Source organism: Salmo salar, chromosome 07 (assembly GCF_965601325.2).
Source record: "Salmo salar chromosome 07, fSalSal1, whole genome shotgun sequence".
Taxonomy (NCBI): Eukaryota; Metazoa; Chordata; class Actinopteri; order Salmoniformes; family Salmonidae; genus Salmo; species Salmo salar.
Genome location: NC_138297.1, coordinates 60,175,499 through 60,188,074, shown reverse-complemented (window position 1 = coordinate 60,188,074; position 12,576 = coordinate 60,175,499). Strand labels below are relative to the sequence as shown.

Genomic DNA, 12,576 nt, shown 5'->3' with positions numbered 1-12,576 from the left:
TAACTGCCTTTTGGTCAAGATGCCATTTTGAAGTCCCGCCCCTAATCAAATAACTTCAGACATTCTCCATCGTTAAAGTGATCGCCTAGTTCATTAACATTAATCGCGGACTTTAACCACTTTGTGGTCTGAAAGCGTCTGACAAACGTTGACTTTGAAGTGAAAAACCACTAACTATCACAGGTTTCAAGTATTTGTTCATGTCATGAATCACTATCATGTCTGAAGTTTACTCATAAGAGTACCACAACAGAGATTCAGTTATGATGGTCCTGTTGGACTGAAGCCCTCAGGTCAGCTACCACAGGAATGTCCGCCTCCTGGTCTGAATGCTGAGTGAAGTTCGAGGGCAGTGTGTAAAATGGATTGGAACGTGGCCTGTACAGAAGGTGTAGGTGGAGATGCTTCTCACCATGTTTTTCACAACGTCTGTAGCACCAAACCCTCCCCTGATTGCACAGCAATAGAGGAAGTTTGTGTGTGTGGTTATGATGCAGACAACAGCAATCTGGGAAATGACTCTTTGGGGTGTGTACACTAGTGTGTTTTCTGTGTGTGTATGCATGTGCTGTCCCGTTCCAGTTCGGCACGACCCTCTGGTTCCCCACCAGGTATTCTGGTAGTTCATGACACACACACAAGCCCTCTCCATTGGGACCCAGTCATGGGATATCTTTATATTATGGAGATTGATCTGGAAGTAAAGAGCTCTTCGCTGCCTATGGCTAAAATACATTACTGTGTAGACTCAAAGGAAAATCAACGCTCGCTCATTTTACCTCCACGCTGCCTGTTTATGTCAGTGGTGTGGAGAAGACTGTTCCTCTGACTGTTGATGTCAGTGGTGTGGAGAGAGAAGACTGTTGTCAGTGGTGTGGAGAGAGAAGACTGTTGTCAGTGGTGTGGAGAGAGAAGACTGTTGTCAGTGGTGTGGAGAGAGAAGACTGTTGTCAGTGGTGTGGAGAGAGAAGACTGTTGTCAGTGGTGTGGAGAGAGAAGACTGTTGTCGTCAGTGGTGTGGAGAGAGAAGACTGTTGTCGTCAGTGGTGTGGAGAGAGAAGACTGCTCCTCTGACCATTGTGAAGGGCTACAGCCTTGCAGTGTCAAGTCCATAGGGTTTCTATGGTTCAGTCTCTCTGCTGTAATCCCTGTACTCATATTAAGTATCTCCCTCAGTGATGTCATTAGTATATAAGCCTACCAAACCTGGGTTGAGGTACTATTTCAGATCTTACTTTCACATGCATTCAAAGTATTCACATATCTTATTGTTGTTGAATATTTTAATGTATTTGGAAATACACTTGGAAAGTAGTTGATATACTCAAATACACTCACATGTATTTGAAAATGCTGTCAACTATGTTTGTTTTTTTACAAATAACCATTCAAATACTCAAAAGTACTTGTTTTGGGCTGTGCATTTGAAAATACTCAAATACACCAAGTTTAAAAAAAAAAAAATTTAAATACCAGATACTGTGAACCTAGGACTGAATCCTACATGTCTATGTACATGCATGGAGAAAAGGCACCGCACATCGCAATCTATGTTCCTAATGTGGTTTATTGGTGAAAATGTTGGTCACCAATCAACCACATGGCAGCATAGAGTCTCGTAGGTCTAGATTGCGACCTGCAGAGTCTCGTAGGTCTAGATTGCGACCTGCGGAGTCTCGTAGGTCTAGATTGCGACCTGCGGAGTCTCGTAGGTCTAGATTGCGACCTGCGGAGTCTCGTAGGTCTAGATTGCGACCTGCGGAGTCTCGTAGGTCTAGATTGCGACCTGCGGAGTCTCGTAGGTCTAGATTGCGACCTGCGGAGTCTCGTAGGTCTAGATTGCGACCTGCGGAGTCTCGTAGGTCTAGATTGCGACCTGCGGAGTCTCGTAGGTCTAGATTGCGACCTGCGGAGTCTCGTAGGTCTAGATTGCGACCTGCGGAGTCTTGTAGGTCTAGATTGCGACCTGCGGAGTCTCTAATTCTACTTTTTACCGTTTTGATGTCCAGTAGCTGCTCAAAGACACTGGATGTGCATATGTGATCTTTTCTTGTAGCATGTCTGTTATCTCCCTTCTCTCTCTGTGTCTCCTCCCATCCAGCAGCGTATGAGGGGGGCGTATGGAAGGTGCGAGTAGATCTACCGGACAAATACCCTTTCAAATCCCCATCAATAGGTAGGGGGAAGGCATTGAGCCGGTGGGGGTTCATTTCTCAGTTGACACACACACAAAAAATATATAGATATGTGTTGTTATTGTCACAAACACGGGATAGGTGCAGTTTTACAGGGTCAGCCATTGTAGTACGGCTCCCTCTTACTAGAAGTAACCCGTAACATCTATACTTGACTTACGTATTGTTTTTCTCTTTCGCTTGCAGGATTCATGAATAAAATCTTCCATCCCAACATCGATGAAGCGTAAGTTGATCACGACTTCTGATTTCAAAGGAACACTGAAATAGTAGAGGGTGCTCTCTCATGAGACTCATCACCTTGTCTTGTGTTGCTGGAACCAATGGCAGCAGGGAGCTTTTCTAACCACATCCATCTTAAACCACCAGCTCTGACCTTAACCCTGGCCCTGACCTTAACCCTGGCCCTGACCTTAACCCTGGCCCTGACCTTAACCCTGGCCCTGACCTTAACCCTGGCCCTGACCTTAACCCTGGCCCTGACCTTAACTCTGACCTTAACCCTGGCCCTGACCTTTTGACCCTAACCCGTAAATAAGGATGAATAGCTAATGAGCTTGCGCAAGCGTCTAGTGATGACCCCACCTGCATACCCATCTCTAAGGACCTGTAGCGTAATATAATTCAATTTCATTGAATTTCCATTCAAGGACATCAGTGGGTTGTTTGGCTTGTCTCCCAAATGGTGAGAGGGGTCATTGGAGGATCTAAAGCACAGAACAACAGTCTGATCCTCTACGTTAACTGACCATAATAATCTGACGTGAATACAAAACATCAAAACAGTCATGATGAAAACACTGCCTCGAGCATTTCAGTGGGTCATTTTTAAGGAATGTATTCCCCTCTGCCACCAACGTCACTTTGGGGCGCTCCTCATGTTGTGTAGAGAGGAAGTGTCTAAGAGAGCCTCCTCCTTAACCCCCTCTCTTCTCCTCTCATCTCCAGGTCAGGAACAGTGTGTTTAGATGTCATCAACCAGACGTGGACAGCCCTTTACGGTGAGTGGGGTGGCTCAGAGCTTGGATGTTTTGGAGGTGTGTGTGTGTGTTTGTCTATGCGTATGTGAGACACGGGCACATGGGCCACGGCTCCCCTGTCCAGTGTAAAACAAAACAAAACCATGACCGCTGGCGTCACTGGAGAAACAAGTGTAAAAAGTGTTGGTTGTGGCTTCATGTAGGAGCGCAGCGCGGTCAGTTCTCCTGTAATCCTCTTACTGGTGCTAGAAGGCTAACAAGGTAATACCCTGAGCCAGCAAAGTCAGAAAACAGACAGCCTAGCTGCTTCTCCTGACACTAATAATAAACAACTCTTCAGCTGAGAGAACAAAACCGCACTGGTTGTCTGTCTGTCCCCCCTTCATATCGCAATGAATTCCTCAGTAATAATGACCAGTTTCTCAGTCTGCAGGTTTTTTCACCCCATCTTTGTACTTGATTGATGATTTAAGGTCACTAATTAGTAAGGAACTCCCCTCACCTGGTTGTCTAGGTCTTAACTGAAAGGAGAAACCAAAAACCAGCCGACACTGCTGGTCACCCCTAAAGCCAACTCCTCCTTTGGTCGTCTCTCCTTCCAGTTCTCTGCTGCCAATGACTGGAACGAACTACAAAAATCTCTGAAACTGGAAACACTTATCTCCCTCACTAGCTTTAAGCACCAGCTGTCAGAGCAGCTCACAGATTACTGCACCTGTACATAGCCCATCTATAATTTAGCCCAAACTACTACCTCTTCCCCCTACTGTATTTATTTATTTTATTTATTTATTTTGCTCCTTTGCACCATATTATTTATATTTTAAATTTGAACTTTCTTCAAATAACAAATCTACCATTCCAGTGTTTTACTTGCTATATTGTATTTACTTTGCCACCATGGCCTTTTTTGCCTTTACCTCCCTTATCTCACCTCATTTGCTCACATTGTATATAGACTTATTTTTCTACTGTATTGTTGACTGCATGTTTGTTTTACTCCATGTGTAACTCTGTGTTGTTGTATGTGTCAAACTGCTTTGCTTTATCTTGGCCAGGTCGCAATTGTAAATGAGAACTTGTTCTCAACTTGCCTACCTGGTTAAATAAAGGTGAAATAAAATAAATAAATAAATAGAAACTGAAGGTTTTTAGAGACTAATCAATATGGAATGGATTTGTTATCAGAAGATTATTGAAGTTCTGAAGCCTCCTGGTTCATTCCACGCAGGGTTCGTTCTGTGTGTTTTGGACCGCGGCTTTGTTGTTCGAGATGAGTCACTCAAGTTGATGAGCTAATATGTTTGATTTGGCTATTGTGGGCTTTGTGTGGACTTCCAGCAGTGTAATGGACTTTGAGAGCTCTAACAAATTAGATTTCCAGAACTGTAGTGGAGGGCTTGGGACAAAAACAAGCCAATCAATGAAGCGTTGTCTACTCTAGGCCTAGGTCCTGATTGTGGGTAGGGAACATACACTGGGTTACAGTCAGTCTACAGTTTTACCCAGTAATGTATTTTCTCGTTATATTTGTACTTTTACACCCAGTCAATGTATATAAACCCTGGATTGCTGATGCTGTGTATTGGCCATTGAGAGGCTTTGAAGCCACCGGTCAGCCATATTGGCACTCCCCAGTAGGAGCAGTCCTCCGTAAGAATGAGTGGAATTCTACAGTATTTATATTAAATGTTTCAAGGACAAGATTACATGTATTTTGTTGTTGTCGTGGGGACAATAATATTAATAGTCAAAAAAATATATATGCTTTAAAGGAAAAAATATATATTTTTATTATGTTTAGCTCACATAATATAATTAAGTCTGTAATAGAGTAAATGTGGTAAAAACAAATGTAGACATTAATAAATGCATTTCTATATCTTCCAATGGTGGGGGAGTTCCAAGATGGAGGTGTGGTGGCTTCGAAACAGTACCCCCTAAGGGTCATCTAGTGTGTATATATAAATCATTGCACCCAGTAGACATCTGCAGCATTGCCCATTTTCCGTTGAGTGCTAATTTTCTTACAGTTGCAGGCCTTGCTTTGTCTCTGCATGTCTAGTGGAAGGTCCTTCCTCTGGCAGGATGATTTTTATTTTATTTCTACATAGAAGCCCAATGCTAAAATGATTGGGTAGGTGTAAGCAAGGGTTCTATTACATAACCATCACCTATCCAGTTATGTCAGAAATTATTTTTTTAAAGAATGCTTTAATTGTATTTAGCAAGTCATATGTATGTTCATTGTGCCCTGTTTTATCGATAACATTCTGTTCTGTCTCTCACTGCCTCTCTCGTCCACTCCCACAGATCTCACCAATATCTTTGAGTCGTTCCTGCCTCAGCTGCTGGCATACCCCAACCCCATCGACCCGCTGAACGGAGACGCAGCCGCCATGTACCTCCACCGACCAGAGGAGTACAAACAGAAAATCAAAGGTACGCTTCTCTCCCTACGCCTTGCTTTCTCAGTGTTGTCTGTCTCAAGGGAATTCAAAGTGCAGATGTTCATTTCAAACGTCGCGTAATGGGTCCATGTAGAATCAGGAGGCTCACTAATGAAATTAATACTGTTGGTCAATAATATACTTTGACATACAGCAGCTACATTTTTGTTATGTTTGTGCATTATTTTTATTATTACTATTTGATCATGTGAAGTAGATACCCCTGCCTTAAGCCATAGTCTACCCTTTTGTTCAGATTTGATATAGTAAAGTGTGTCTTGTCTGTCACTCCTGGCTGATGCTTTGTTCCCTGTTTAAAACGCCTGTTTGCTCCCTGGCTCGGAGCTCTTAGCCAACGAGTTTGAGTCTTACTGACCCTGCTGCCTTGCTCTCCACAGAGTACATCCAGAAATATGCAACAGAGGAGGCTCTCAAGGAGCAGGAGGAGGGCCAGGGCGACTCCTCATCGGAAAGCTCCATGTCGGATTTCTCTGAAGACGAAGCCCAGGATATGGAGTTGTAGTGATGGGAGACAACTCCCCTTTAAAACCACAGACTGTATGATTTCCTAACCATGAGAAAGCAGACATCATATTCATATAAGTTGATTTTTTTAAATTGTATTATTATTATTATTATTATTGCTAAAACAAGGATTTTTGTGGATATCAAGCCTCGGCGTATATCACACACCACCCGCTTTGTGTTTTTGCCATGTCCCAGTCGCTTTCTCCTCCTTCAATCCCTGTAAAGGTGCGTTGGACTTAGCGGTAGCAGTCCCCACATTCCACCGGTAGTTGGAATGTCCCCTTTGACCCGGTGACCTTCGGCCTTACCCTCACTGCACCAACTACCGGACAAAATGGAGACTAGCTCTATAGGCTGGGCTGAGTGGGAGGTGGGCACCAGGGGATTTCCCTTCTCTTTATCTCATGAATGTGTTGAAGAGGAACTAGAGAGTTAGCTCATATTCATCGTCATGGCAATTATGGTCCAGGTCTTCAGCCGAATTCGTACCTGTCTGGATTTGATTTTTGTTTGAATGGTAAAGTTGGATTTGAATTGGATACATCACCCTGCCGGCGTTGGCTGTCGACTTGTCCTGCTAGACAGGTGATTGGGTATTTTAAAGTAATATGAAAGAGGGGAATTGCAGCTTCAATATCTATTTTCTTTCACCAATGTTGTTTTTCTAGTGTTCATTTGTGCTTTTCATTTGGCTGGGGTTAGGAGCTGCCTATTGTGTGTGTGTGTGTGTGTGCAGCACCTAGCTTGTACAGTGATACTTCACCTTTCTCATTAGAGCCTTATGAACCGAGCCAGCGCGTCAATCAAAGCGCTTACATCTCTCTGAGCCTGTCCGAGCTGGTGTGGCTGTCAGACTACCTGTACCCCTTTAGAAAAGTACATCACTTCCTGGAACGCCATAGGTATTGTGTATCCACTGAAGTTTGTTAGGGGTGAATAATGCCCAGAATGAGGGATTAAACGCTGATGTGTTGGAAAGTGAGGTAGAAGTGGCCGACCTTACCTCACCGGCCACAGCACAGACACCTAACAAATTCTCCTCCGCTCTGTTTTTGTAAAAAAGTTACAGGAGTGTAGAAAAAAATTGCAAGAAGCATTTTTGTAAAAAAAGAAAAGCACAAGGTTTTATTTCCTACAAACTCCTCCCTCCTAGATGATTTGGACCTTGTTTATTTTGGTGGCAAAGACAGGATTTTTTTGGGTGGGGGGGACATCATTCTGTACAGTTTGGGCATGATCCAGAAGTGACGTTGTGTTGGTCTGTATTGCGCTAGGCTAGTGTAGGGCTCAACTAAAGTAGTACTGCTTGTGTGGCTACTGTCTGAAGTATTGAGTTGCGTTGTGTACAAGGCTTAGTGATTTACCTGGGTTACCCTTCACTCTTAGATGGGGGAAAATGCAGGGGGGATATCTGCAGGTCTTTTTTTGCTAACATTGTTGAAATGACCAACTTTGCCTATTGCTCGCGCTAAACTATGATATGTGTTTTTGACTTGATGTAGCGATTGTTAGTTTACTGGGCGGTGTCTTCAACTAAAGATATGGGTATATTTCAGAGTTAGCTTGTTTCAGGCAATTGTCTGATAAGTAAAACAACAATAGCTGATTTTTAAGTTTGAAGGTAATGTCCATTGTAGGGTTTACATCAGATATTCCATGGATCTATACCTGCTGGTCCCCTTCAGAGATGTACAGATCAACGTGAGAGTGATTCCAGACAATTGCAATGAATTGACTGGTGGAGAAACTAGACTGAATGTATGATAGTCTGTGCAAAACAAAAGCATTGGGCCTGTTGAAAGTATCAGACACTGCGCAGTGTGATCAAGGCCACATTGGGATAGAGTTTGGATGGGAGACCACGTTTTTCTTTGTTTTTAATTTCAGTGTTCCCTAAAAGCTTGACTGTTCAAGGCTCCTGGATAAAGATGGTCAAATATGGATTGGGTTCCAATCTATTGCCTGGTATAAGACAGGAAAGTGGGTTTGGGGTTCCCATGTTTCCTAACAGGCCAAATGGAGCCTGCAAAAACTGAATGATGTCACAAGGATACGCAGCAGAGTACCTTGCAATTGGCTTCTGCCGTTTCCTGAGCTGCCTATATTTATTCACTCTATATTGAAACCTTCGCTTTTCTTTCTCGTTTTTAATCAAATCATTTACGGGCACCGCTGTTAAAACAAAGGTGTATGTACTTAGGCTTCAGCCAAATTGTGTCATGCTGAAGAGAATTAGAACTTGAATTTTCTTTCTATTTTAAGTATTCAGTTTGGATTTAATGATGTTTTTTTCTCCCTTTTTCACATTTATGCAGTATTGTACCAAAGTGAAAAAGAAAGAAAAATAAGTCCCATCAGAATAAGTGGAGAAAGGCAATGGAGGCCATTTTGTGTTTTGGACACTTGCATAGGGGAGCAAATGTGATATTTCGGTATTTTTAAAGAGAGTGCTCTTGTGTTGTCCTTGTTATAACTATGGTTTTGGTTTTCAAGCAGAAGTGTCGATGTTCCCACAAACGGGGCGATCCAAAGACGACATGTACTCAGCTGTGGTCTGTTGCTATGGTAAACATTTTGTTTTCTTTCACTCCTTTTTATTCCCCCCAAACTAATTCAATGATGAGAGGACTATTTCTAACCTTTGTTTTTCTGTTTGTTTTTAATTCCCAAGTCGAGGACTCAATGACTCTTACAATCCAAAAATCTCCAATAAACATGTGTGCTTCTGTTGCAACTTTGATTTGAAATTATTTTTGAAAAGATTGTGAAAAAGTTTCACTACTAGATTTTTAGCCCCTCGCTCTCTTAAATACATTAGACCATAGGTGTACCAATGTGAGATCTAATTTCCCCCAACACACTATCAACACTGACCCAAGTCAACCTGTTCCAAGTAATATCGAGGTGGGAGGGGGCCAAACCAATTACTGTAGTAAAGGTTAGTGTTACTAAGAGATAGTGGTACATAGCCCCACGCACACACACCCAATCTCTTACACACACACACACACCCACACCCAACCACACTTTGTGCATAGTGAAGTCAGTACTGAGGGACTCAGCTGGTGGCTTCTGTCCAGACTATTACATTAGAGGGGAAAGTAGAGGCCTGGCTTCCATCTGCACCATCCCCCCCCCCCAGTCCTGTTTCGTGACGTCACCCCTGACCCCTGTATTGACTGTACAGTACCTCTCCCATGCACTTGTCTTGCATGCATCTGGTGTGGAGGGGCTCGACTCATCATGTGCACCTCACGTTCTGTCTTTGTGCTTCTCCAGAGTGGAACGCACCACACTCACACAGTCCTACTGCTTTCACTACAGGGGACATTGGGCACACGACATGGAAAATTGCTTAACAAAAAAACATTATAGGAACTCTATTTGGTACCTGTCTACTACTTAAGTCAGGGGTGTTTTATTTTTATCTGTCCTTGGTCTTACGTGAATTTCAGTCCTCTTCCCTCGTCCCTCATCCCCTCTCTCTCTTCTACATTTTCTCCTCTCCGTTTACTCTGCATTGTGAAGTGGGCATGCTTGTCACAAGACAGACGCTCTCTATCAGAGGAGGCTGCTGGGAGGAGCTATAGGAGGATGGGCTCATTGTAATGGCTGGAATGGAATCAATGGAACGGTATCGAAAACATGGAAACCACAACTCTGTTCCATTTCTAACATTCCAGCCATTACAATGAGCCCATCCTCCTATATCTCCTCCCGGCAGCCTCCACTGCTCTCTGTCTACAGGATTATAACCTCATAAATAGTTGTGTATAAATAAACTGTAAGTTCTTTTTTTTAATAAAACATTAACTGTGTATAAACTGTCAGTGTCTTTCAGTTTGGGGATTTTCCTCATCTAGCCCAGTATTTATAACACTTCCCAGAGTACATGTTTTTGGGTATAGTAGTAGTTTTCCCCCCTCATGGTGTAGTGAACTGTGTACATGTATGCACATTAACCCTATCTACACCAGTTGGTTTCAGCTTAAAGTTCAATTTAGAGAATTATTAGTCCTTTAAGAACGGTTATTGAGTTGATCTGCCTTGACTCAAAGTACAGTTTTTAGATAACTGTAATGAACCAGAGTTAGAGCCCTGCCTTACACCTTTAATGGTTGTCATACTGTTTACTACCGCTAGATGGCAGCCTCTCACTACAGTCCACTCAATCACTACAGTCCACTCTCTCACTACAGTCCACTCTCTCACTACAGTCCACTCTCTCACTACAGTCCACTCTCTCACTACAGTCCACTCTCTCACTACAGTCCACTCTCTCACTACGCACTTGTGTCAAACTCTCCGAACAATGTGGACCACTGTTCTAACTTCCACATGAACAGCCAGGGTGCAGCGAATCCTGAGATTCAGGCTAGTATGCCAGGTCTAGGTGGCTGAAACCTGTTAATGACTGCAACCAAATATATTTGTATTTCACAAGTTGAATAAATGAGCAGAAAGCTTAAGCTTATCATTATTGAATATGTACCAGCTTGGAGTGTGGATAACCAGACAGCTATTGGTGGACCTTCGAAGATGGATATGAAAGAACTGGATCAGTGTAAGCAACATGGCAGAAACTCTCATGAGGGCTAGGGAGTTTCAGCCTTTTAGTGCTTACAGAAACTAGATCCTTTCAGAACGATCAAGCAACCATCGCATAGTGTCTCTGCTAGGGGCTAACAAAGAGTTCATGCTGGGCATGGGAGTTGGGTGAACCTTGATATACCAGTACTGAGCCAAGCTGTACTGTGGTGAACTGGTTACACAGCCACCGTTGTGAAAATGACTATCTGAGCCACCACACTATGGTTAGGGTAGGTACATTACTGTGAAGGGATGGGTAGTTTGTAGCTGCCATGATGCCACTTGAGCCCCAAAGCTTCTGCAGTTCCACATTAGCCCAGATGATGGCGCTGCTACACTCATTTGCTTTCCTTATCACTGCTGTACCTACACTCTACGTTATAAAGCATTATTAATCTCCTCCACCCAAAAATATAAACTCACATAGATTACAGATTTCTATCTCTGTCTGCTTTCATGTGAACACGGGAATCCTGAGGAGCAGAATTAAAATGTGTCATATGTCGTTTCCGTCTCACTGTTTAGTTTTTTTTTTTTAGGGAGGATGGAGCCCCTAGAACTCACAGGGACCTGAAAGTAGATCTCCCTATCTTTCTCTCTGTGTCTCCTTCACTTCCTCCTTCACTCCGTCCCTCTCTCTCAATTCAATTTCAATTCAATTTAAGGGCTTTATTGGCATGGGAAATGTATGTTTACATTGCCAAAGCAAGTGAAACATAAACGAAAGTGAAATTAACAATAACAAATGAACAGTAAACATTACACTTACAAAGGTTCATATGTCTATATGCAGTGTTGTAATGATGTGCAAGTAGTTAAAGTACAACAGGGAAAACAAAACTCTCTCGCTAACTTGCTGTTTTACTCCCTCACTTGCTCTACCCCTCTCGCTACCTCCCTGTTTCACTCTCTCTCTACCTTGCTGTTTCGCTCTCTCGCTACCTCCGTTTCACTCACTGACTCTCTCTATACCTCGCTGTTTCACTCCCTCTCTCTCTCTACCTCAGTTTCACTCCCTCACTCTCTCTCCCCCTATTTTTCTCTCTTCTCTATTGTTGCCTCCCTCTCTAAACCTCTAATTCCCTCACCCCCCGCCATTGTTCTCCCTCTGTGAACATGCCCCCTGTCCTAGCCCACAACCCCAGCCTGTCCTAGCCCACAAGCCCCAGCCTGTCGTAGCCCACAAGCCCCAGCCTGTCGTAGCCCACAAGCCCCAGCCTGTCGTAGCCCACAAGCCCCAGCCTGTCGTAGCCCACAAGCCACAGTCTGTCGTAGCCCACAAGCCCCAGTCTTTCCTAGCCCACAAGCCCATTGCCTGTCCAGGGCTCTCCCCTAAAGGGACAAGCCCCAGCCTGTCCAGAGCTCTCCCACAAAGGGACAAGCCCCAGCCTGTCCAGAGCTCTCCCCTAAAGGGACAAGCCCCAGCCTGTCCAGGGCTCTCCCCTAAAGGGACAAGCCCCAGCCTGTCCAGGGCTCTCCCCTAAAGGGACAAGCCCCAGCCTATCCAGAGCTCTCCCCTAAAGGGACAAGCCCCAGCCTGTCCAGAGCTCTCCCCTAAAGGGACAAGCCCCAGCCTGTCCAGGGCTCTCCCCTAAAGGGACAAGCCCCAGCCTGTCCAGAGCTCTCCCCTAAAGGGACAAGCCCCAGCCTGTCCAGAGCTCTCCCCTAAAGGGACAAGCCCCAGCCTGTCCAGAGCTCTCCCCTAAAGGGACAAGCCCCAGCCTGTCCAGGGCTCTCCCCTAAAGGGACAAGCCCCAGCCTGTCCAGGGCTCTCCCCTAAAGGGACAAGCCCCAGCCTGTCCAGGGCTCTCCCCTAAAGGGACATGAACACTG

General features: G+C 44.3%; 1 protein-coding gene across 4 annotated transcripts in view; it reads left to right on the top strand.

Annotated features, from left to right (window-relative positions):
* The window catches only part of ube2h (ubiquitin-conjugating enzyme E2H (UBC8 homolog, yeast)), a 33,685-nt gene extending 24,798 nt beyond the window's left edge, over nt 1-8,887 (top strand). For 2 of the 4 annotated variants that reach the window (NM_001165354.1, XM_045721363.2), the window contains 5 exon segments: nt 2,102-2,176; nt 2,382-2,421; nt 3,144-3,196; nt 5,489-5,617; nt 6,024-8,887. In NM_001165354.1, coding sequence (NP_001158826.1) covers nt 2,102-2,176; nt 2,382-2,421; nt 3,144-3,196; nt 5,489-5,617; nt 6,024-6,148 — 422 coding nt within the window. In that variant the 3' untranslated portion in view covers nt 6,149-8,887. 4 annotated transcript variants of the gene reach the window in all.
* The last annotated feature ends 3,689 nt before the right edge of the window (nt 8,888-12,576 follow it).